Raw genomic sequence first — 27,666 nt, 5'->3', positions numbered from 1 at the left:
CTCTTGCCCCTTCTATGCACACCACTGAGGTGCTCAAGCTGTGCCCATGGGTTCGTTCACCACCACCCCTGCCACTCCTCAGGACTCTGCCTGACCCCTGACCCTAATTCTCTGAGCACCGGGCAGATGCCCCATGTACATCTGGCACAGGTGCTTTCAAGGGCCCCCCACTGTACACAGGATAAAAACCTCACGCCGTCTGGGTGCACACCAGACCCTTAGGGTTTGGACCCGTCTCCCTTTCCAGGCCCATCTCTTGCCACTAGGCTCCAGCTGTGGTGCTGAGGACACCCCTGCTGTATAGGAGCTCTCCTCCCTCCAGCGCCCTTCCCCGTCTGCCCAGAGCTCCTTTCCAGGAAGCCCTTCTTCCCAGCAACAGTCTTAGATGCTCCTCTTCCTCTGGGGTCCCATAAGACCTGTGATCAACTGAAAGCAAACTGCTAAAAATCTTTGATTATATCCCCATTTCCCTAGTAAACTCTATCCTCCCTTATATTCCCAGCACTCCCAGATACAAGGTAGTTGCTTAATAAATGTTTGTGAAACAATTATTTTTATTTACTTAAGCCATCTTTTCACCCAGTCATTCCTAGATACTCACTGGAATTCCTCACTTGAAAATTCCATTTTATTTAAATCAGTATTAATTAGTAAAACTGTCTTAGGCATCCTTTGGCTTCTCTCTTAGGCACAGGGTCTTCTGGGGCCTCACATAGACTAACACAGTGTGGAAAGACCTTATAAAAACCATACACACAAATCAATAAAGATGTTGAAAAGTGAAGAAGGAAAGGGAAACTGAATGCATGAAATAAGAGGCTGCTTTAGAAAACAAGTGAGATTTCCAAAATCTGGGAAAAGTAATAAAAAAATCCAAAGTAATGGTCACAGACTCTCATAACACACAACAAGGAATGAACGGGTCAACTGAATTTACATGTTAGTGGAACTAATTTTCTTTTCTTTTTTTTTTTGCGATACGCGGGCCTCTCACTGTTGTGGCCTCTCCCGTTGCGGAGAACAGGCTCCAGACGCGCAGGCTCAGCGGCCATGGCTCACGGGCCCAGCCGCTCCGCGGCATGTGGGATCTTCCCGGACCGGGGCACGAACCCGTGTCCCCTGCATCGGCAGGCGGACTCTCAACCACTGCGCCACCAGGGAAGCCCAGAACTACTTTTTTTATTGCTCAACTTGTCTAACAGATTTGCAAACATTTGCAAGCAGGTAACAATAAATGTGTGCAAGGAAAATATAAAGAAAAATTTACTTTGATGCTCTAAAAGGGAGAAGTAGTGCTATTCCCTACTTTTGTCAGACTACGACCCAAAATAGTCTTAAAGATTAGATCACGCAGAAGAATTCACAGCAGTTCAAATGGTGGTAAACACTCATTTTCTGGCATTATTTGTTGGTTTTGAATGGACGGAACCAATTATCATAAGAGAGGAGAGGGAGACGGTCTGACACAGAAATTTTACAGAAAGGAAACGTTCCATTTGTATAGATTTCTGGCCATGATAACTAGACAATGTAACATGCTTCATCTATTGTGGCCTCTCTCATTCATTTGCTAAGTATTTATATGTATCTACTCTGGGCTCTGGGGACATAGCGGGGGGGGGGGGCAAAACCACTCTCTAAAGGGAAGAGGAATGAACACATAAACAGATGAGAAGATGATGTCAGCTAGGGATAAGTGCAGTGGGGAAGCAATAAAGCTGGATGTGGGACTGGGATGCAGAGGGCTGCTCTCTCACATAGGACGGAGAGGGACAGGGTCTCTCATCTGTGCAGTGAGAGTGAGTGAAGGGGTGGGCCAGGGGGGCGGCAGACATTCCAGGCAGAGTGGGGAGAGGAGGGGGTGCTGGGGGGCGGGGAGTGTGAGTGCGTACATGCAAACAAAGTGGGGCGGCCACTCTGCAGCTGAGTGGACGAGGGGGAGAGGGCAGGGGCCAGACCGTGCGGGTCCGTGGGCATTTCTCAAGGCTGGTCACATAAGGGATGTGCTATTTAATAAGAAGCCACACTAGCCTATGAAACAACGGCAAATAGTCACTGCCTTTTGACCACCCATCTCAGAACTGGCTGCCCTGCCTGCTCACACTGACCCCAGCCAGGAGCCTGCCCGCCACTGTATCAATAACAACATCAGTCGTTCACCCAAGCAGACATCACCCCAAACCCTCAATACTGTGGGGTACAGAGGACTGTAACTCACCAACATCACCCCAAGGCAAGACTCTGGCTAGATCACACGTGTATTCTCCCACTGATGAAAGAGTGCCACAAGCAGAGCGTGCCAGTTTCATCTCCCAGAGACTCACCCTGCTGTTGGCCAGCCCTGTGGCCATGGAGGACAGAGCACCCACGGAGGGGATCCAGCTCTTGGAGGGGTTGGGGAGAGAGGGAGGAGGCCTGAGGGGTAAGACAAAAAGCAGGGGGCAAGGAGGGGCTGGAGCGGACGGATGGAAAAATTAAGGAGAATGCGGACAGGCCAGCGGCCGGCTAGGCTGCGATGCAGCTGAGGGGGTCACGCGTGGCTGCAAGCCCTCAGTCTGCTTCCCTGCCTCTAGCATCATCCTGCCCTCCTCTCGCAGACCCGTGGCATCCGAGAACCGTGGGCCCAATCCCAGCTCCTGGATCCAGATGGGTCCACAGAGGAGTAATGGAGGTCCGAGAGCTATGGGCAGAATTTGGAGAAGCCCAATGGGAAGCAGACCTGTAAGACGAGGCTGCACAGATCAGACTGCAGTTATCAGCAACTCGGGCTGTGCAGCTGATCGGCAGTTCTATGCGTTCTTTATTAAGTAAAGTAGGAAAATAAACATTACTTTAAAAACACTGCGTTCAGGATACAAACTCTCCTACAGCTTCGAGTCCGCCAGAGAAAATAATAAAGGTCCTTGGAGAAAAAAGAAACGTTGACTATTCACTAGGTTTTCCAGAGCGGTTTGTATTTCTGAAGAAAATACTTGGAAAAATGAAAGCTTAAAACTAACAGAATGGATTTGTAGTGACAGAATTTTAGATGCTGTGGTCAAAGGATGAGGCTGGGTGCAGAGGCAACCCTACACTCCACGGAGGCCCTCTCTGGGGAGGGATGTGCGGTCGTCTGCAGGGCGAGCCCCCCAGCGCTGTTCTCTCTCCTCCCGGCACACGGAGGGCTGCCCACTCCAAGGCTGGTCTGTCCCCAGGACATGGTGTTGGCCAACGATGTGTGGCTGGGTTGGGAGGTGACACTTGTACAGAAAAGGAATTCATCACAGCAAGTGTGTGATACACTTTCCCTCTGCAGCACAGGGACAGGCCATGCTTGGGTGGAGAGGCTCCTTGGGCAGGGCCTGGAGGGAGCCCAGGCTGATGGCCCACAGACAGCATGAAATACAAGCTTTCCTGAGATTTTAGAGGTGCCTGTTAACTGCAATGGCCTAGCCTATCCTGACTGATAGAAAAGAGCAATTAGGAAGGAACCCATTCATAGTGAGTAGAAAATCCTAACACTCGATATTTGAGTCTTCCCACTCCTAAACTGAGTACATAACAAAATGTATGTATTTCAAAATTTCAAAACTACGTTTTTTTTAACGTTTTTATTGGAGTATAACTGCTTTACAATGGTGTGTTAGTTTCTGCTTTATAACAAAGTGAATCAGCTATACATATACATATGTTCCCATATCTCTTCCCTCTTGCGTCTCCCTCCCTCCCACCCTCCATATCCCTCCCTTCTAGGTGGTCACAAAGCACAGAGCTGATCTCCCTGTGCTACTCGGCTGCTTCCCACTAGCTATCTATTTTACATTTGGTGGTGTATATATGTCCATGCCACTCTCTCACTTCATCCCAGGTTACCCTTCCCCCTCCCCATATCCTTAAGTCCATTCTCTAGTAGGTCTGTGTCTTTATTCCCGTCTTGCCCCTAGGTTCTTCATGACCTTTTTTTTTTTTTTTTCCAAACTACTTTTTGATTTTGAGTTGAAACTCAAAAATTGTTTGGGGGAAAAAAAAAAAAAGGTGAGAAGACAGAGAATTCAGGGCCTAGGGAGTTTCACAGAAGGAAAGTGGGGAGCCAGTACTTGGAAATGCAGGCGCTCTCACACCCACATTCTCTTCCTTCCCTCCAGGTGGAGTGGAGGAGACGTCCCTCCTTATCTGAAGGCCAGTCCCTCCACCAGGGCTTGAGATCCCCTCACCTTCTCGAGAACTCGGCTCCTATGTGGTTCCTTTCCTTCTGGAACCAATCCATCGACACACCAAAACAATCTGGTTTCTCCCACCTTAGTAACATGCCACTGGACTTCTCAAAAGCCTGTGTACACATGGTTCTCCATTTCCTCTTCTCTCAGACCTTCTCCCTGAACTCACGGCCATGAAAGCTATGGAAGGCTCCATTTGTAAATGTCTTATAAAATTAAAACCTATTTTTTTGGATTGATTTGCTTTTTTAGCATAGCTATACAAGTTATTCTACAGGAAGAAAATGACAAATTTGAAAAGTAGTCTGGAGAAGGAGGAAGAGAGTGTGAAGTATAAACCACAGCTGTTAAAAGTCAGAGATGTTCAGTTAACCTAGGGGGGATTCTTTTTTCTAAAAAAACTTTTTAAACAATGAAAATGTAAGCCTTTCAGATTACAGCATTAAGAGAAGATTGTTGCAATTAGGAAAATAAGGCAATACAAAATAATATGAGAGCAAAGCTAATCCCCCAATCCCTCAATAACACCCACCCATGAGAAAACAATACTTAAGTCTTTTTCAACTTACAAGGGGGCTACATCCTGATAAACCCATCATAAGTTGAAAATATCTAAGTCGAAATGCATTTAATACACCTAACCCACCGAACATCGTAGCTTAGCCTGACCTACCTTAAATGTGCTCAGAGCACTTACATCAGCCTACACTTGGGCAAAATCGTCCAACACAAAGCCTATTTTATAATAAAGTATTGAATAACTCATGTAATTTATTGACTACTGTACTGAAAGTGGAAAACAGAATGGTTGTATGGGAAGAGAATGGTTGTTAAGTGTATCAGTCGTTTACCCCCTTGATCACACGGCTGCCTGGGAGCTGAGGCTCAATGCCGCTGCCCAGCATCACGAGAAAGTATCTTACTGCATGTTGCTAGCCCCAGGAAAAGCTCAAAATTCAAAATTCGAAGTACAGTTTTTACAGAATGTGTATCTCTTTCACATCATCATATAGTTGAACCATCACAAGTCAAACCTTCGTAAGCCGGGAACCGTCTATATATGAACCCCATCTACACCCTCCCTCCTCTTTCTCAGTATACCCTGTTCAGCAACCACTCTGCCCCCACTGCTCACTGCAAGTGTCCTTGTCAAGATCATCAATGACCCCACCTTGTCAAATCCAAGAACTCCTCTTTCTTCCTTATTGACCAACCAAACACACTGAGTGTCATCTGCCACTCCCTCCTTTTCATACACTGTTCTTGGCTTCCTGGTCTACCCGGCCTGCGGTTTGCTGGTTTTCCTTGCATCTCTCTGGCTGCTTCTTCCCCAGCTCTTTGCTGGCTCTTCCTCTTCCAACTAACCCCTAGATGTGGGGTTCCTCAGAGCTCAGCCTCGAGCCTTCTCCACTCTTACGTGTTCCTCCACGTGACTCTGTTCCTGCCCCTGGATTTAAACAGCACACTAATGCTGAAGATGCCCACATTTATCACTCCAACCCTTAGACCGTAAGACCCAAATGTCTAACTCCATACTTGACATCATTGCCTGGATGAAAATGTAACAGGCACCACAAACTTGACAGGTCCAAAACATTTTTCCTCTCAAACCCATCCTCCCCAACCCACTGCTGACAACTTGATACATGCTGACAACTTGATACACGATACCAGCTACTCAGATTCAAAATCTCAGAGTCATCCTTGATGTGTCCCTTCCCCTGTCCCCTGCACGTTCAATCCCTTACCCTATCCTGCTCCCTCTACCTCCCAGGTGTATTCCAAACACACTTTTCCCCACGTCCAAAGGCTACACTTTAGTCCAGGCCACCCTATCTCTTACCTGGTCTGTTGTTACAGATGTATATCAGCTCTCTCCACGTCCATACCTGCCCTTTAAATCTATTCTCCACAAAACGGACGATGGTTTTCTTAAATCAGAACATGTCACTTTCCAGTAAAGACCCTGTAGGGACTCCCACCACACTTGGGATCCCAAACAAACTCCTAACATGGCCACAAAACCCTGCCATCCCCCCCACCCAGCCCCCATTCTCCTCCACTCACCATTTCCCAGTCTTCTCCCCGATCCTCTCTGAAGTCAAGCACTTTATACTCGGGGCCTTTGCTCTAACATGCTGGGCTCTTCTTCCCTCATTTTCACGTGGTTCGTTCCCTCTTAGCTTTGAAGTTTCCACTTAAATGAAATCTCAAGGGAACTTTTGTTGACGACTGGCCCAATTCACACTGGGCCCCTCTGTCATTCCCAGCAACAGTCATTGTTTTCTTCATTCACAGCCCTTGTTCCAACTTGCAATGTTCACATTTATTTTCTGTTCACTTGCTTTTGCCCATATTCCTCATAAGAGCAAAGACCACGTCTCTCTAGGTCACTGCTACATTCCCAGTGTTTAGCCCAACGCTTGGCACAAAGTACATTTTTAATACGTACAGGGACTGCATAAATGCAGTGGTTCTTCCCCATCCCACCTCCACCAATCAATGCAGACCAGGAATTTCTGATGCAAGGTGAGGAGGAGAAGGGGACCAGCTGGCAGTCGTAAATGAACTTGAACAAGGTGTCAAAGTCTAGATGGGTGAGTGGAGGCAGCTCTGGCAACGCCCCGTAACACTCGCCTGTCCTTCCTATCTCTGAAGATTCTGAGCAACGTATCAAAGTCAGTGCTTCCGACACAGCCAGACCTGCACATTCTCAAACACACCAGCCACAGTTTAGAGCATTTATACTTTTCTCTAATCTCTTCCAAATATTTACATTAGCTATATTCACATTAAATTTTAGAGTTGAACTAGACATATCCTTTGCAAAACACAGAGAAGCGGAGGGTCCAGATGTAGGCAGCATAAAATGATTTTTATATAATGATTTTTACTTGCACCCTCGACGGTTTTCTGTTTGAGATTCAGTTTCAGAATTACCCACTACCTTAACTGGGATCAAAGAGTATATTCTGTTAAAAACATGTCTGTATGCATATTAATATTTATGTTTATATACATATGTATACAAACGAAGGCAGCTGGAGGTAAGCAGGACACAAGGCGTCATCCATTACTTAGCAGACTTGACTAGCAGATGACTTTAAATGCACAAGAACCTGGGCTGCATTTATCAATACAGCCTGAGGAGATGACTTACAGTTCTTTCTTTTGAGACATTAACCAAGGTCAATGGTGAAGCTTTCTCTACAGTCTTAATAAAACCACAATGTCTTATGTTGATTTCTACACGGAGACCTAGAACTACCGACCTCAGGGCACTTGACTGCTGAGTTGTGGCAGCCTGATCGGGGAGGTGGGCACAGCTGCTCAGGTGCTCAAGCGCACTGCACAATCAGAGATGTGGCTTACGCCCCGCTTATGCCACGGTGCGGCTTGGGGCGACTCATCTAACTTCCCTACACCACAGGCTCCCCATCCAGAAAGCTGAGGTCACAAGAGTATAGCTCTCCAGGGATGGCTCTTCTCTAAAGCGATGAGATAATGCAGAGAACCCTGGCATGGAGGCTGGCATATTATGTGTACACACCCTTGCTATGTTTTCAAGCACCAGCTGAATATCCCCTCTCCCTGTGTTTTGCTTTTGACTGCGTTCCCAAGGGCAGGAACAAGAAGAGGCATCTCGGCAGACGTGCGGCGCATCTCTGAAAGACATGTGGCGTTTCAGAGAACAAAGTAAAGAAGACGAGCAGTGCCAGCACGGAGCACAGAGGAAGGAGAGCCAGGCAGAGGCGAGTCTGGGCATGGTGGTCAAGGGCCGTTTAGGAGCTGAGCCTGGGTGGTGTGCAGTGTTTGGGGTGGGGACTCAGGGCGGTGAGGCGGTACCTCTGTGGGGTGGATGAAGCATGGCACCAAGAGTTGGTAGAGGAGCTCACACTTGACACTGACAGTGACCAGGAGCCTGCGTGTGTCCCTGCTTAATACCCTCGCGATGCCTTCCACTTCGCGATACTGTACCATCACGTTTATCATTGTTACAACATTTCTAATCTACTCCGTACATTGAGTCAGCACTGGGAGTGCACAGAGGAGGATCAAGCCGGCTTTGCTAAACCCATGTCAGGGCACACCTAATCCACATCAAAGGATTATACTTAGGGAAAGAATTTCCTCCCTTCTTCACAGACCAGTGATAGGCCAGAAATGGCTTTTCCTCCAGGGAGGTAACGGACTACCCACAGGGCTTGGTATTCCTGCCATCATCCACGGACCATCCGTGCAGCTCCAGGCAAAGGCAGAAGGCAGGGAGGAAACTGTGTGGCAAGTAAAGAGCCCACACTATGGTCTCTTCTCTCCTTTTGCCCTAAAGGTCGAGCAGAGCAGGAAGCCAGAGAACACTTGTCTAGCTGGCAACCTACATAAAATGTACCCTGGGGCTAGGAATGATATTGTTACAGAAAAGATAAGCCCCAACTCTCTCCTGCTGAGCTTTCTCAATGCAGAGGAAATCTGAACAATTATCAGATTTCTAGACACCCTCCCAATTCTATTAATTCTTTGTCTAACTTCACCGATGGAGAAGGCAGAAATCTGCAGACAGACACTGGAACGGATGCCCCTCTCTAAGGAAAAGCCATAGAGAAGGTCTCCTGCTCCGGCCATTGAAGTTGCTTTCCAGGCTCACTGCATAAGAAGCAAACATCTCAGGCTAGAGTTTCCAAAATAAATCTGTGAATATTCTTCTGATTTTGAATCAGAGGCAACCGAGTGCCAGAATTAGCATTACTGCCAACCTTCCCCCAATAATACCTTGGGGGAAGTCCAGCAAAGATGACAAAAGCAAAAACATAAATACTTAAGTTTTTTACTTCTGAACATACTTTAAATGGAGTTTCAAGTTGCCACGTGGTGACCGACATTTAAGACTTAAAGCCCCTCTGTATATTTTAATACATTAAAACATAAATGTATAAATGTTTATGTGTATAATATATATGACATAAATAAATGGATAATGCAATGAAGACCTCCATTAAAATGCAACAAGGAGACTGGAAGTGAATATTTAAATAAATCATAACAGTATTTATAAGTCATTAAAAAATGAACTTATGGGCCCTTCTTGCCTCTCCTTTCACACAGAGAGTATTTTTTATTATTTAATAGGTCCCATAAAATTCTACAAAGTACTCACTAGATCTTTACATGATGTAGAAACATACTTTTAGAGGTAAGGAAGCGTAGGGATTTAGAGGCTTTTAGGCTAATTTGTTTATTTTAAAGGTGGAAAAAACAAAAACGAAAACCAAATCCCAACCGAGTACAGAGAGAGCAAATAACTTGTCCTCATAACAAAACGCACAGGATTAGCACAGCTCTGGAGCTCTGTATTCTAGTCTTGGCTCTGACAATTATTGGTGGTGTGACCTTTGTTAAAACACTGAGCAGACTGAGTCTTAGTTTCCTCATCTTTAAAATGAGAGGGTTCAAACAGATGAACCCTAATGTATGTGCAATTTGTCCAGAGCCCCAAACCAATAGTGGAAAAACATACCATCTGGAACAAAGCAAGAGGCGGCTATGAAATTCGGGACCTGACACCTGCCCAAAGGCTGATTTGTGCCATGCTTCCATTCCAAGGAGCAGGCTCTTGAGGATGGCCTGTGTCCACATCCTCTGCAGGGACAGGGCAGGGGGTGTGGCTGGGAGTTGCTACCCCAGGCAGGAAGATGACGCCAGCACAGAACAAAACACCTGGACAGCCATCTGGACACTGCTTACCTGGCCTCCTCATCATGCCAGAGGTAGCCCCTCAGTTCACCTTGATTTTAATGCTCAAATAGTCTCATATACTCTTGCATCACTTCTGCTAAAGTCAGGACAAGCGTTCGGGAAGAGCGAATACTCATGTCCTAGAGGAAATACTAAATGCCTTTCTTCTTGGGACAGGAGAGCCTCTTTAAAGGGTGCTCCTGTCTTTGTAGTGTGTGACTTCTACTGTTCACAATGATAATATTTGAAAATTCAACTCTTTTGGAGTCTTAGTTTTTCCAGTGGGAAACCGAGATTTAGAAACCTGGCCACCAGGTGGCGTCTGGATTCCTTGGTTTCAGGGTCCCCACCAAGTTTTTGCTGAAGGCCTGTTTTGCTTTCTGTGGCCGATTGCTAGCTGTCCGCCAATATCCATTCCCATTTCCTTGATAATAAGGCCCTAATTTTTAGCTGGTACATTTTTTCTGGGAATAAAACTACATCTAATTTGTAGTTGCTAGTATACGGGTTTTGCCATTCAGAGAACATGTTCTCAGAACATTAATTCGTGTTTTACTCATTAACTTCTGTGCTGAGCGCATGGCATCAGCACTACATCTCTAAACCTCCTTCTGCCAAGCGTGGCCACGTGAGTACGTTTTTGCCAATAAGGTGAAAGCAGACATAATACATGTCACCTCTGGCAAACAGGGCAAACACCTGCCCTTCCCTCTTCTTCCCTATTGCTGCCTTCATGCTGGCTGGAAAGTGGATATAAAATGGCTGGAACCCCTGCAGCCTTCTAGGACCATGAAGTGATGGCGGGAATGGAAGCCATGTACGGATAAAGCAGCAAGAGAGAAGGAGCTTGGATTCCTTACCCCTTAGACACCAAGTTGTTCCTGGACTGATGTCCCCTGCACTTCTTTTATGTGACAGGGAAAAAGAAACATCTCTTTCCTTTAAGCCATGGTTATTTGTGACGTTTTCTCCTGTTGCTCACAGGAGAAATCTAATCTAATCTGAATAACACACCTTGAGATTCAGACTCATTTCTAAAACCAGAAATAATTATTAAAATGGCAAAAGATAAGCACCATTAGCACATACTATTATTCATAGATGGCAACTCCACTACTGATTCAGTACTAATAAGAGGGAAGTGACTTTCTACTTTGTTTTTATAGGATAATGAAACAGAACTTTCTTTTTCCCAGGATAGTTTTCTAGCAAGGAGCTGGAGCTACTTGTTAGCTGTGAGTAATCTGAAATCTACTGACCTCAGTATCAGCAAAGCTCAGCAACCCGCAGCTTTTATGGATTTCAACAGCCATGACTCTTGGAAAAATTTAAACAAAAACTGAATATACTTAAGTGGGCACTATTTAAGTGCCTCAAGCTGTTTTCCACCTTGCAACAAGGAAGCCCGCAGGAGACTCAAGGAATCTCCCCAGGCCTATCGTTCCGGGGACTTGGTTGCTCAATTCTCAAGGCAACCTTGTGATTTTTACTCTAAGTGGGTTACATATGCTCAGGTTGCTGCAAAGCAATGTCCTTTTTCAAAACATGGAAGAGGATTTCTTTATGGTATGGAAACTGCACCAACCACGCACTTGGGCCCCATAACCTATTTCTCCGTTATAAGATAGCAAGAAAACCAAGACTCTTTCTTATCATCTTTTTTTTTTTTTTTTTTTTTTTTGCAGTACGTGGGCCTCTCACTGTTGTGGCCTCTCCCGTTGCGGAGCACAGGCTCCGGATGCGCAGGCTCAGCGGCCATGGCTCACGGGCCCAGCCGCTCCGCGGCATGTGGGATCTTCCCGGACCGGGGCACGAACCCATGTCCCCTGCATCGGCAGGCGGACTCTCAACCACTGCGCCACCAGGGAAGCCCTCTTATCATCTTTTACAGTCAAATTATTTTAACACAGTTGCTATCTAAAGAGGAAACGGGTACAAACATACGCCCTCTGAATATGAATATTATGCTGTCAATCTAGAATGGCTGGGCGACAAAGAGAATCCTAAAGGAAGGCAGGAATCTGTTTATGCAAGAATATGTCACTGCGAAGCGTACTATAAAAAATAACATGAAAGCTTAGGCACAAATCGTCAAGAACAACTGATTCAGTTTAAGGCCACTTCCTAATCATATGTAAGCACTGTATCCTCTCAAAACGTTCTTTTTGAAAACATTCCCCCATTCACTCTTCACTAACATTTCCTGAAGATTTCTGACCTATTCCTAACTGTGAGAATACAGCGCTACAGGAAAATAGTATCGTTAGTTCAACAGTCAGCTCACAAAGGATGTGGATGAGTCAAAAATTGCATATGCCATGCACTCAGCACAGAAGTTAATGAGTATTAAAACACTAATTAATGTTCTGAGAACATGTTCTCTGAATGGCAAAACCCGTATGCTAGCAACTACAAATTAGATATCGCCAAGGTGAGAAAAAAATCTAAAGAAAGAAAATGCCACTCTGTCTATGCCAAGGCATCTTGGTAAACCCAAAGAATCATCTAATTTTAGCATTGCTGGTCGGCTACAATGCAAACTGCCTTTGGGATGTTCTTGATGTCTCACATGCGTTACTGCAGGTAAACCTCAGAAGGTAACATTCCTCAGTTCAAGAGGACAGGAATCAAGATACTAAAATCTGTGTTAAATACTTATAATTCTTACTATTTCTATACTCTATTGCCTTAGGTTTGCTATCGCCCCATAAAACTGAATCTTCCTTCTAATGTATTCTTTTATAAAATGTGGAAACTGTTGTTAAGGGAGTTGATTCAGAGTACACTGTTCTTTTTCAGGTCTATAAATTTTGTCTTTCACTTTGGGAGGAGAAAATCCAATCTCTCAGCTGGCTGAACAAAAATGAGACAATGAGAAACCAAAAACTGCATTTCTGCTACACTATATCCTTTGTCATGCCACGTTCAACCACAGTGCAAACACTATTCCGTCCGCAAAAGACAGCTGCCCAAGGCAACCCTACCTGCATAGGATGTCGAGGGCATGATTCCTTTCTTCTCGAACTTCCTGTGAAATTATGAAAATCCTGCTACAAAAAGGCAGAGGCAGTCTCTGAATGAAGGGTTGTGGTAAAATTCTTCAGGAGTCCCAGTAAGGACCTGGGAATTACGGAAGCAGCCATCCCTCAAAGCCCTGCCCAGTTTCCACCTCTCCTGGGAAGACTCCCTCCACGACCCTGACCAGGACGTGGCCTTGCTGATGGAAGCTTTCACCTTTCCCTTGATCACTGGGATAACATCCTTGGGGGTGTCTGACCTTTCAGATCTCTGTGTCTCAACTTTCCAGACTGACTATAAATTTCCCAGGGACAGTGCCTCTGTCTGGAACTCCTCTGTCTTCAAACAGTACCACCTGGCATTGCATGTCACATCATAAATATTTGTTGACAGACTACATTTCTCTATTCCTTTGCTTCTGTTTAAAATGAAACATATTACTGATTATAAATGTAGACAGATTTTTCAGGTAAATCACTCATCGCCAAACCTGTGTTATTAATGTAATTTCTAATGCTCAGTATTTCAACTTCTTTTTAAAGACACGGGCACAGATGTTCTAACCAATATTACGTGGTCATGTCATTCACAATAAAAGGAGAAAAACGATCAGTCAATTGCAGATTTGATAAACCTATCCAAAACTAAATTCTTATGTGTACCCCAGATCGGAAGAGAAACAGTTTTTCCAGGATCAGATTTTCAGAACTGTATTTCCGATACAGATCAATTTTCTACCCACAGCTGTAGTCAGGATTGGATAAAGATTACACAGACAGTAGCTCTGTTCTGTGTCCCTCAGCAATCTAGAACACTTCCACCCCCTATCCCACCACCATTCAAGATGCTCTGGGTCCTAAATGAAAGAACAGCCCTCTGTGGCTTCTTTAGCCGTGTGCTTCTTCGAGCCTCCTCTTTTTCTCTCCTTAGCTTGGTCCACCTGACCAGCTATACCACCAGGTAGATGTGCATGGCTGTGACCACCATTAACTGTACTAACCATGCAGGGTAAGCTGTGCTGCAGTATTTGCTTCAAAACGATAATGTGCCTCACAGAATGTAAGAAGGAATGACGACTAGCCCAGGGGATTTTATTTTAAAATCACTTACAGAATAAATATAAAAACCAGAGTCAAGCGAAATCAAAAGCATCATTACCCTGAAGGAACCGAAAACAAAGAGTATCTTTTTTTTCCCCCAAAAATGCTGTGGTTTCTATTACGTACTATAAGGAATTTTTTCCATTCACGCACAGATTCCTCTCTAGGGTCTGCTTTTACCGTTTGGTCATTGTTGGCAACACCACTGACAGCCTGATCGAATTGTGCGCACATCTGTCACGCTCACATTTCCTGTCAAAGCTCTGCTGTGCACACCTGAGCTAAACCACTGCAAAGTGGATTTTAAGTCGACGGTGTTGTGACGTCACGGTACATTCCAAAGGCACCTTTACACAAAGGAAGAATTCTATTTAAATAACTCAGTGCAATGTGTGTGATGTATATAATCAACCGATTAAAATCTTCTATTGCCATTATACTAGAGAGGCTATGCTCTGCCCCAGGCATACCTCCTTAAGATCTGTAAAACCAATGCGTTCTGTCCAGTTACTCAGTTACTATCTCCTTAAATATTTACCATGAATCTTTTAATCTTTTTTTCCTCCTATTGCAGCAGTACAAATAAAAGGTTGCAAGCATTTCAGTAGCTCAACGTCAGAGAAGTGGAGAGCCAGACACAGGAGTTCAGTGAGTTTTCCAACGGCATAGCAATTGGCGTCACCCAAGCACGCTTCCTCCCCAGTTTAATCTGGAAATTTCAGGCTGCTATGCGCACGGCTGAGGGATTTCTACTCCATACAAGCACGTGCTCAACTGTAAAGTTTTATCTTTTCATTTATAAATGAAAACAATACATATTAGGTTGTAAGTAGTTTCTTGGTGTATCCTCTGTGAAGAACAGAAAAAAAACAGCTACCTGATAGGAAAAACAACTCCACCATCCTCACTGAGAAATAAAGGTCACTTCCCTAGAAGAGGCTGCCTCGCTGGAAGCTGTCATGATTACAGGTCCCCCTCCCTGCCCCAAACTCCAAAGGTAATTACTCACTTTGGCAGGAATTGTGGGAAGCAGAAAAAAATGAGAATAATGTTTTTTGAAAATATACACCAGAGGGGCTGCACAGTAGAGATGAGAAGAAGACGGGGGGTGGGATGGGGGGTGTCTCTCATGGGCAACTCTGCCCAATCCTAGGGCAGCCAAGGCTGTACCTTTGAGGGCAGAAGGCAGGGACAGTCACTGGTTGCTGCCTGTGGGCGTCCTTTGCATTACTGATGGGAGAGGCAGTGGTACGCGTCACACACACACGTGCGCGTGCGCCTGAGGATGCCCAGGCAGGGACTAGAAGTAGTTCCTGAGAAGGTCAAATGTTACAGTTGATAGGGACAGATTTTTTACACATGGAGAAAACGGAAAACAGCAAAGAATGACAGCCTACAAGTGATTTTAAAAGTCTAATGCAGGACTATGGTGAATTAACGCACCATATAAGCACCAGACAGGGGCTACTGCCCCTAAAAGATACCTCTACAGGCAATGGCTCACCCTGAAAATGAAAGAAGCCAAAATAGCTGTGGAAAACTAAAAGTCTGCTGAATTTATTTCTAACACTGATTATATTCTATGTGCCAGACACTTAATATGGGCATACCTTGGAGGTACTGCAGATTCAGTTCCAGACCACCACAATAAACCAAGTATCAGAAAAAAGCCAGTCACATGAATTTTCTGGTTTCCCAGTGCAAAGAAAAGTTACATTTGCGCTATACTGTAGTCTATTCAGTGTGCAATAGCATGAAGTCTAAAAAACAATGTACGTATCTTTTTTTTTTTTTTGCGGTAGGCGGGCCTCTCACTGTTGTGGCCTCTCCCGTTGTGGAGCACAGGCTCCGGATGCGCAGGCTCAGCAGCCATGGCCCACGGGCCCAGCCGCTCCGCGGCATGTGGGATTCTCCCGGACCAGGGCACAAACCCGCGTCCCCTGAATCAGCAGGCAGACTCTCAACCACTGCACCACCAGGGAAGCCCAACAATGTACATATCTTAAAGAACACTTTATTGCTGGAAAATGCCTACCATCACCTGAGCCTTCAGTGAGTCATAATCTTTTTTGCAATAGTAACATCAAAGATCACTGATCACAGATCATAACAAATATAATAATAAAAATGAAAAAGTTTGAAATTTTGCAAGAATTACCAAAATACAACAGAGACATGAAGTGGACAAACGCTGTCGGAAAAATGGCACCAACACAGATTTGCTCGGCACACGGTTGCCACAAACCTTCAATCTGTAAAAAAAATACAGTACCTGCAAAGTGCAATAAAGCGAAGCACAATCAAACAAGGTATGCCTGTATATATAAAACAAGGTATGCCTGTATATATCAAACAAGGTATGCCTGTATATATCAAACAAGGTATGCCTGTATATATCAAACAAGGTATGCCTGTATATATAAAACAAGGTATGCCTGCATATATCATCTCACAGAATCCTGCAGGAATGCTGCAAAATACGCACTAACTCTGTTTTACAGCTGAAAAAACTGTGGCAGGAAAGTTAAATGATTCACCCAATGTCACCCAAGAAGTACATGTAGATTTCAGGCCTGACAGAGCTTCAAGACAAAGGCCCTGTATGTCTACTGAGAACACTCTGATTTTATAAATACTATTTCTACAGACTAAGGATCAGAAAACTTTGTCTTAGAGGGCCAAATACTAAGAGCTTTAGCCTTTGTGGGCCAGGCAGTCTCTGCTGCACAAGTAAAGCACTAAGGCAGCCACAGACACTGTGTGAACAAACAGGTGTGGCTGCTCTCCAATAAAACCGGAGGCCAGTATGTTCACCTCTGATATAGAAGAGGGGCTGGCAAACTGCAGCCCGCGGCCAGATCCAGTCCGCCATTGGTTTTGTAAACAAAGTTTTATTTACCTGGAAAAAGCCTGGATCTGCCTAAGAGGCAAGAGATCATTGTTTTGGGGTGTGCGAGGAGAGGGGATTCAGAGCACCGCCTAAACGAACTCCAGAGACCGGCGCGAGCTGCAGCTATCAGTGTGGACCCAGAGACGGGCATGAGATGCTAAGGCTGCTGCTGCCGCCACCAAGAAGCCTGTGTGCGAGCACAGGTCACTATCCACACCCCGCTTCCGGGGAGCCTGTGCAGCCCACCACTGCCAGGGTCCCAGGATCCAGGGACAACTCCCCTGGGAGAATGCACAGCGCGCCGCAGGCTGGTGCAACGTCATGCTGGCCTCTGCCGCCGCAGGCTCGCCCCGCATCCGCACCCCTCCCTCCCCTCGGCCTGAGTGAGCCAGAGTCCCTGAAGCAGCTGCTCCTTTAACCCCATCCTCCCTGAGCGAAGAACAGACGCCCTCAGGCGACCTACACGCAGAGGCGGGGCCAATCCAAAGCTGAACCCCAGGAGCTGTGGGAAAAGAGAAGAGAAAGGGAAATCTCTCCCAGCAGCCTCAGGAGCAGCGGATTAAAGCTCCACAATCAACTTGATGAACCTGCATCTGTGGAATACATGAATAGACAACGAGTCATCCCAAACTGAGAAGGTGGACATTGGGAGCAATGATATATATATATTTTTCCCTTTTCTCGTTTTGTGAGTGCATATGTATATGCTTCTGTGTGTGATTTTGTCTGTATAGCTTGGCTTTTACCATTTGTCCTAGGGTTCTGTTCGTTTTTTTTTTAGTATAGTTTTCAGCGCTTGTTATCATTGGTGGATTTGTTTTTTGGTTTGGTTCCTCTCTTCTTTCTTTCTTTTTTTATTACTTTAAAATTTTTTTATTTTTAATAATTACTTTTTATTGTTTATTTTAATAACATTATTTTATTTTTTTCTATCTTCCTTCCTTCCTTTTTTCTCCCTTTTCTTCTGAGCTGTGTGGCTGCCAGGGTCTTGGTGCTCTGGCTGAGTCTCAGGCCTGAGCCTCTGAGGTGGGAGAGCTGAGTTCAAGACATTGGTCCACCAGAGACCTCCTGGCTCCACGTAATATCAAACAGTGAAAGCTCTCCTAGGGATCACCATTTCAACCCTAAGACCCAGCTCCACTCAACGACCAGCAAGCTATAGTGCTGGACACCCTATGCCCAACAACTACCAAGACAGGAACACAACGCCACCCATTAGCAGAGAGGCTGCCTAAAATCATAATAAGGTCACAGACACCCCAAAACATACCACCGGACACGGTCCTGCCCACCAGAAAGACGAAATCCAGCCTCACCCACCAGAACACAGGCACCAGTCCCCTCCATCAGGAAGCCTACATAACCCACTGAACCAACTTTACCCACTGGGGGCAGACACCAAAAACAACAGGAAATGCGAACCTGCAGACTGCAAAAAGGAGACCCCAAACACAGTAAGTTAAGCAAAAGGAGAAGACAGAGAAACACACAGCAGATGAAGGAGCAAGGTAAAAACCCAGCAGACCAAACAAATGAAGACGAAATAGGCAGTCTACCTGAAAAAGAATTCAGAGTAATGATAGTAAAGATGATCCAAAATCTTGGAAATAGAATGGAGAAAATATAAGAAACGTTTAACAAGGACCTAGAAGAACTAAAGAACAAACAAACAATGAGGAACAACACAATAAATGAAATTAAAAATTCTCTACAAGTAACCAAGAGCACAATAACTGACGCAGAAGAACGGATAAGTGACCTGGAAGATAAAATAGTGGAAATAACTACTGCAGAGCAGAATACAGAAAAAAGAATGAAAAGAATTGAGGACAGTTGCAGAGACTTCCACGACAACATTAAATGCACCAACATTCGAATTATAGGGGTCCCAGAAGAAGAAGAGAAAAAGAAAAGTACTGAGAACATATTTGAAGAGATTTTAGTTGAAAACTTCCCTAACATGGGAAAGGAAATAATCAATCAAGTCCAGGAAGCACAGAGTCCTATACAGGATAAATCCAAGGAGAAACACACCAAGACACATACTAATCAAACTATCAAAATTTAAATACAAAGAAAAAATATTAAAAGCAACAAGGGAAAAATAACATACAAGGGAATCCCCATAAGGTTAACAGCTGATCTTTCAGCAGAAACTGTGCAAGCCAGAAGGGAGTGGCAGGACACATTGTGGCAGAACATATTTAAAGTGATGAAAGGGCAGAACCTACAACCAAGATTACTCTACCTGGCAAGGATCTCATTCAGATTTGACGGAGAAATTAAAAGCTTTACAGACAAGCAAAAGCTAAGAGGATTCAGCACCACCAACCAGCTTTACAACAAATGCTAAAGGAACTTCTCTAGGCAGGAAACACAAGAGAAGGAAAAGACCTACAATAACAAACCCAAAACAATTAAGAAAATGGTAATAGGAACATACATATCGAAAATTACCTTAAATGTAAATGGACTAAATGCTCCAACCAAAAGACATAGACTAGCTAAATGGATACAAAAACAAGACCCGTATATATGCTACCTACAAGAGACGCACATCAAACCTAGGAACACCAACAGACTGAAAGTGAGGGGATGGAAACATATATTCCATGCAAATGCAAATCAAAAGAAAGCTGAAGTAGCAATTCTCATATCACACAAAATAGACTTTAAAATAAAGACTATTACAAGAGACAAAGAAGGACACTACATAATGATCAAAGGATCAATCCAAGAAGAAGATATAACAACTGTAAATATTTATGCACCCAACATAGGAGCACCTCAATACATAAGGCAAATGCTAACAGCCATAAAAAGGGAAACTGACAGTAACACAATCAGAGTAGGGGACTCTAACACCCCACTTTCACCAATGGACAGATCATCCAAAATGAAAATAAATAAGGAAACACAAGCTTTAAATGACACATTAAAAGATGGACTTAATTGATATTTATAGGACATTCCATCCAAAAACAACAGAATACACTTTTTTCTCAAGTGCTTATGGAACATTCTCCAGGATAGATCATATCTTGGGTCACAAATCAAGCCTTGGTAAATTTAAGAAAACTGAAATCACATCAAGTATCTTTTCTGACCACAACACGATGAGACTAGATATCAATTACAGGAAAAAATCTGTAAGAAATACAAACACATGGAGGCTAAACAATACACTACTTAATAACCAAGAGATCACTGAAGAAATCAAAGAGGAAATCAAAAAATACCTAGAAATAAATGACAATGAAAACACGATGACCCAAAACCTTTGGGATGCAGCAAGAGCAGTTCTAAGAGGGAAGTTTATAGCAATACAATCCTGCCTCAGGAAACAAGAAATATCTCAAATAAACAACCGGAACTTACACCTAAAGCAATTAGAGAAAGAAGAAAAAAAAAACCCCAAAGTTAGCAGAAGGAAAGAAATCATAAAGATCAGATCAGAAATAAATGAAAAAGAAATGAAGGAAACAATAGCAAAGATCAATAAAACTAAAAGCTGGTTTTTTGAGAAAATAATCAAAATTGATAAACCATTAGCCAGACTCATAAAGAAAAAAAGGGAGAAGACTCAAATCAATAGAATTAGAAATGAAAAAGGAGAAGTAACAACTGATACTACAGAAATACAAAGGATCATGAGAGATTACTACAAGCAACTCTATGCCAATAAAACGGACAACCTGGAAGAAATGGACAAATTCTTAGAAAAGCACAGTCTTCTGACACTGAACCAGGAAGAAATAGAAAATATAAACAAACCAATCACAAGCAGTGATATTGAGACTGTGATTAAAAATCTTCCAACAAACAAAAGCCCAGGACCAGATGGATTCTCAGGTGAATTCTATCAAACATTTAGAGAAGAGCTAACACCTATCCTTCTCAAACTCTTCCAAAATATAGCAGAGGGAGGAACACTCCTAAACTAACTGTACGAGGCCACCACCACCCTGATACCGAAACCAGACAAAGATGTCACAAAGAAAGAAAACTACAGGCCATTATCACTGATGAACATAGATGCAAAAATCCTCAACAAAATACTAGGAAACAGAATCCAACAACACATTAAAAGGACCATACACCATGATCAAGTGGGGTTTATCCCAGGAATGCAAGGATTCTTCACTATATGCAAATCAATCAATGTGATACATCATATTAACAAATTCAAGGAGAAAATCCATATGATCATCTCAATAGATGCAGAAAAAGCTTTCAACAAAATTCAACACCCATTTATGATAAAAACCCTCCAGAAAATAGGCATAGAGGGAACTTTCCTCAACATAATAAAGGCCATAGAAGACAAACCCACAGACAACATCGTTCTCAACGGTGAAACTCTGAAACCATTTCCACTAAGATCAGGAACAAGACACGGTTACCCACTCTCAGCATCACTATTCAACAAAGTTTTGGAAGTTTTAGCCACAGCAATCAGAGAAGAAAAAGAAATAAAAAGAATCCAAATCAGAAAAGAAGAAGTAAAGCTGTCACTGTTGGCAGATGACATGATACTACACATAGAGAATCCTAAAGATGCTACCAGAAAACTACTAGAGCTAATCAATGAATTTGGTAAAGTAGCAGGATACAAAATTAATGCACAGAAATCTCTTGCATTCCTATATAATAATGATGAAAAATCTGAAAGAGAAATTAAGGAAACACTCCCATTTACCAGTGCGAGAAAAAGAATAAAATACCTAGGAATAAACCTACCTAAGGAGACAAAAGATGTGTATGCAGAAAACTATAAGACACTGATGAAAGAAAATAAAGATGATACAAACAGATGGATTGGATTGGATTACCATGTTCTTGGATTGGAAGAATCAACATTGTGAAAATGACTATACTACCCAAAGCAATCTACAGATTCAATGCAATCCCTATCAAACTACCACTGGCATTTTTCACTGAACTAGAACAAAAAATTTCACAATTTGTATTGAAACACAAAAGACCCCGAATAGCCAAAGCAATCTTAAAAAGAAAAACGGAGCTGGAGTAATCAGGCTCCCTGACTTCAGACTATACTAGAAAGCTACAGTAATCAAGACAGTATGGTACTGGCACAAAAACAGAAATATAGATCAACGGAACAGGACAGAAAGCCCAGAGATAAACCCATGCACATATGTCACCTTATTTTTGATAACAGAGGCAAGAATATACAATGGAGAAAAGACAGCATCTTCAGTAAGTGGTGCTGGGAAAACCGGACAGCTACTTGTAAAAGAATGAAATTAGAACACTCCCTAACACCATACAAAAAAATAAACTCAAAATGGATTAAAGACCTAAATGTAAAGCCAGGCACTATGAAACTCTTAGAGGAAAACATAGGCAGAACACTCTATGACATAAATCACAGCAAGATCCTTTTTGACCCACCTCCTAGAGAAATGGAAATAAAAACAAAAATAAACAAATGGGACCTAATGAAACTTCAAAGCTTTTGCACAGCAAAGGAAACCAGAAACAAGACCAAAAGACAACCCTCAGAATGGGAGAAAATATTTGCAAATGAAGCAACTGACAAAGGATTAATCTCCAAACTTTACAAGCAGCTCATGCAGCTCATCAAAAAAACAAACAGCCCAATCCACAAATGGGCAGACGTAAACAGACATTTCTCCAAAGAAGATATACAGATTGAGAACAAACACATGAAAGAATGCTCAACATCACTTATCATTACAGAAATGCAAATCAAAACTACAGTGAGGTATCACCTGACACCAGTCAGAATGGCCGTCATCAAAAAATCTATAAACAATAAATGCTGGAGAGGGTGTGGAGAAAAGGGAACCCTCTTGCACTGTTGGTGGGAATGTAAATTGATACAGCCACTATGGAGGCTCATTAATAAACTGAAAATAGAACTACCATACAACCCAGCAATCCCACTCCTGGGCATATACCCTGAGAAAACCATAATTCAAAAAGAGTCATGTACCAAAATGTTCACTGCAGCTTTATTTACAATAGCCAGGACATGGAAGCAACCTAGGTGTCCATCGACAGATGAATGGTAAAAGAAGATGTGGCACAGATATACAATGGAATATTACTCAGCCGTAAAAAGAAACAAAATTGAGTTATTTGTAGTGGGGTGGATGTCATACAGAGTGAAGGAAGTCAGAAAGAGAAAAACAAACACCGTGTGCTAATGCATATATACGGAATCTAAAAAAAAAAAAAAAAAGGTTATGAAGAACCTCGGGGCAGGACAGGAATAAAGATGCAGACGTAGAGAATGAACTTGAGGACACGGGGAGGGGGAAGGGTAAGCTGGTTCAGATGAAGTAAGAGAGTGGCACGGACTTATATATACTACCAAATGTAAAATAGATAGCTAGTGGGAAGCAGCCGCACAACACAGGGAGATCAGCTTGGTGCTTTGTGACCACCTAGAGGGGTGGGATAGGGAGGGTGGGAGGGAGATGCAAGAGGGAGGAGGTATGGGGATATATGTATATGTATAGCTGATGCACTACGTTATAAAGCAGAAACTAACACACCATTGAAAAGCCATTATACTCCAATATGGATGTTAAAAAAACATAAACAAAAATAAATAAATAAAAAGCATAATTCATAAAAAAAAAAAGGTTTTATTTATTTTTGAACTACATCTAGCCCATTATCTAGACTACTCCTAGACAGGTGAAGGGCAATTCACTGAGGTAAAATGATGCCCTAGTTTCACAGAAACATCCTCGGGGGCATCAGTGCTCTTTTTTCTAACTTTCCTTCACAAACAACAGTCTGATTCTTAATCTGTGGTCTCTGCGGTCCAGCCCCCTGGTGGGAGAGCCCTGATAAACACCTGGTGCCTGACAGGTGACCTCTCACTGCAAAGGAACAGAGTCATCCTGCATCATCCATTAGTAAGTGATTCCGTTTCTGAGAAACTCAGTACAGTTGGGGCGCTACGAAAACAAAAATGGAGATTCTTAACCTGAAAAGATGGTGACCAGAGACTGAACTGGTGGTACCATGACAATTAAGCAGTTCATTCATCCGTTCTAATATTTTATGGCGCGCTCACCCTGTGCCAGCCAGACATACAGACGAATTTCAGACTGAAAGGGCTGGCTCCTAGCACTTGAGTATTTTATGTAGAGCAGATCTATGTTGTTATTTATGACACCACGAGACCTGAGCCAGAAAACAACCCACTTTCAAGCAAGCAGACAAACTGTGTTGCCTTGAGCACCCAGACAAGGGGCTCTGGCTTCGTGTCAAGAGTAGCAGTGCCGGGAGCAGAACCTTTAAACTCTCGGAGGACAGGGACCACGCCTGGCTCAATGCCCAGAAACAGCAGGAGTTCCCCCAATATCTGTTGCCCGTATTGTTGTGGATTACCTCCACGGCTCCTGACAAAGTGGGGTGTGCAGGGCCCAAAAGTCAGATTTTGTCAGGATCAAATGCTCCATACCTGAACTGTCTGGTAATCGGAAGCATCGATTCCTTTCACAGTCACCTCTCGGAAGACTCTGGGCTCCAGTTCCTCTTTGGTCAGATCACAGTGATAAATGATACCTAGAAGGAAGTGGAAGTCTTAAGTTCAGTCCACAAATTCACTAGATACAAGGGGGGGCAAAGATCACAAAGCACAGTCAGCAGTGCCGTGTAAGGTCACTGTAGCAAGAGAGCCCACAATGGTCAGGTGTGTGGAGTGCCTGACTTCATCATCACCATGTCATCATCACCAGTTCACACTTCATCATCACCATCGTGTTCGGCCTTCCGTTTTACAACAGTTACCTGGGTATTCATTTTAGAAGATTCTAATGCATTCTGTGACCATGAGAATAGTTAAACCTAACTGCAGAAACTTAATAGGTCTTCCCCACGCCAGGTCACTTAGGAGAACGGGTCAAAGAAGATGGGAAACTTCATGTAGGGCCGTTTTACCTGAGAAGTGATTAAGATGGAAAACTCAAATGACTTGCCTAAAGTCAACAGCCATTCAGGGGTCTCTTGATGGGAACTCTGGGGCGCCTGTTACCTGCTACCCACCCATCTGTGGACACACATGTGGAGAGCAGTCAAGGACCAAAGATAGCCTTTTAGGGTAGCCTTTTAGGGTAGCCTTTTGGAGTTGCCTTTAAAATTTTGATTATCCCAGTAATTGTGCACAACACAGATTGATGAACACACACCACAACATTTTAGCTTATTTTAACCACTAATGAAAATTCCATTTCCTTAATTTAACGCTACTACACTCTAACATTCAAGAACTAAACCAAAGAAACAATAACTAAGACGAATCGTTACTGTTTGAAAACAACAACATTGCTATAGTTTATGAAACAGAATTAGTCATCTGGAGTGGCTGGTGTGGAAACAGCCCTCCCACAGAATACTTTAAACATATGCTGTCAAGTATATGAAAAATCAATTTAGAGATCCTGATACTTGCTGGAAAACCAGAAACTAAGCGGTACTCCCACAGGGCACATTCAAATTGATTGATCATGTGTTAAAATGGCAGCTTGCTTTCTTTTCAACTCCTCTGTGTACGTATGAACTTCACTAACAGCTGAGAAACAGCACTCTGCCCTCCCCACTGGCAAAGAGTAATACATTCAGATTCCTTAACAGCAGGACTGCTAATCCCTATGAATGTTATCTCACTTCTCATGCTTACAAATTATTTTAAGGTTTATAATAGGGAATATGATTAACACTGACAGTGGGGAGATGTGTAACATGACCGAAGTCCTGGCTTTCTTAGTTTAAGTTATAGTTGGATGTTTGTTGGAATATGACTTTATATATAAAATACTTCCAGACTACACTCTGGGCATACGTTCTAAATTACCAGATACACTGAATACTGTACTTGCCCAGATAAATGTAATCTCGAGGGCAAATTGCTATCTTCACATGTATGTTAATTTTTGAAGAGCTTCTTCATTAGTACCTGCCCCACTTCAACCAAACACAAAAAGCATCTGAATCCTTGGAAAAAACTCTAGACCAAACAACGACGACGACAAGAGACTGCAGAACAAGCACGTGCCATTTGAGCATCGGACTCACCCCGGCATCACTGTTACCTGTACTACGGTGAACGACGAAGGACCCTGGGGCCAGGATTCCCAGCTCTGGCCAGTTACTGGGGCAGTGACCCCAGTGAAAGACAGTGAGTAGGAAACACACTCTAAATGCCTGTGTATCTAGAATAATTGAGACATCAAACCCTCCAATAGCAGAATGAAATAAGTATAGGACACGGGCTGGCTACTGTTGGGAGAAAGGGTGCCGAGTGCCTGACTTTAATTCTTCTGTTTGGGGCAGAAGCGGCACCTTGGAGGAGGCTGGGTTAAACCTAAAGGTACTGGTACTTAATATATTTGATGGATACTTTCTGTTTATAGATCCATCGGGGTCAGTCCAGGTTAGCCCACTGCATATTCACTCTGTAACATGAATTCTTGTAGTCTAATGATGCTTTGTGTCCTGTCTGAATTGGTTTGCTTAAGTACAAGGAGCGGGGAAGGGATTGGAGAAACCATCCTAGAGTCATGAATCAGAGAGGACTGGTCAGGTGATCTCTGGGGAATAATTTCAAAGTTTAAGGGCAAAAGAGAACTGAATTATGGAATTCCCTTAAGACCACACGAGGTGTCTGCACTTGACATGGGTCTCCTGATGAAACAGTGTTTTAACAAGGCTATTCTAGCAATAGGAAAGAGGCAGGGACGATTAGCTCGAATATTCCTGCTATATATAATCTGAATAAATGTAAGGAGGTGAAAGAAATGGGAGTTAGGAGGAAGGGGCAACCCTAGAGGTTGCTAAAGAATCATCAGAGGAATCTGGAAAATCGGATGTGCAAAAAGAAGGCAAAAGGAATTTGTGAAGATGACCCATGTAGATACTGTTTCATCCGATTATAGGTTGGGTTTCACGGTTATTAAAAGAAAAAACCCCACAAACTAGAACAAGTCTCTCAAAAATTGTTTGCACTCCTTGGTTATTTACCCAATGGAGTCGAAAACATGTCCACACAAGAACCTGTACACAGATGTTTACAGCAGCTTTATTAATGATTGCCAAAAGTTGGGAGCAACCAAGATGTCCTTCAGTAGGTGAATGTGTAAATAAACTGTGGGACATCCAAGCAATGGAATATTACTCAGTGCTAGAAAGAAATAAGCCATCAAGCCACGGAACAACCTTAAACTCACATTACTAAGTGAAGGAGCCAACCTGAAAAGGCTACGTAATCTATGAGTCCACTACATGACATTCTGGAAAAGGCAAAGCTATGGAGATAGTGAAAAGATCAGTGGTTGTTAGGGGCTTGGCAGGGGGAAGGGATGAAAAGGGCTGAGCACAGAGGCTTTTAAGGGCACTGAAAACACTCTGCACGGTATCATAATGATGGATACACGTCGTCATACATTTCTCCAAGCTTAGAATGTACAGCACCAAGAGTGACTCCTAAGGTAAGTCACGGACTTCAGGCAACTATGACATGTGTCCATGCGGGTTCATCAGTTGTCACAGGGGATGTACCCTGTAGCAGGGATGCTGATGATGGCAAAGGTAGTGCATGTGTGGGGCAGAGACTGCATAGGAAATCTCTGTACCAGCCCTTCAGGTTTGCTGTGGACCTAAAACTGCTCTAAAAAAATAAAGTCTTGAAACATTTTTATGCCTTCCCAAAGAGCCTGGGAAAGGTTCT

At 43.4% G+C, this 27,666-nt stretch overlaps 1 protein-coding gene across 1 annotated transcript in view; it reads right to left on the bottom strand.

Annotated features, from left to right (window-relative positions):
• Positions 1-27,666, bottom strand: part of PREP (prolyl endopeptidase) — a 136,470-nt gene that overhangs the window by 36,133 nt on the left and 72,671 nt on the right. The window contains exon 10 of the mRNA XM_060030171.1: positions 24,403-24,506. Within this exon, the coding sequence (XP_059886154.1) occupies positions 24,403-24,506 (104 nt within the window). The remainder of the gene's footprint in view (positions 1-24,402; positions 24,507-27,666) is intronic.

The sequence above is a fragment of the Delphinus delphis genome, chromosome 14 (assembly GCF_949987515.2).
Source record: "Delphinus delphis chromosome 14, mDelDel1.2, whole genome shotgun sequence".
NCBI lineage: Eukaryota > Metazoa > Chordata > Mammalia > Artiodactyla > Delphinidae > Delphinus > Delphinus delphis.
The sequence above is the reverse complement of the archived record's forward strand: the minus strand, read 5'-3'. Positions and strand labels throughout refer to the sequence as shown.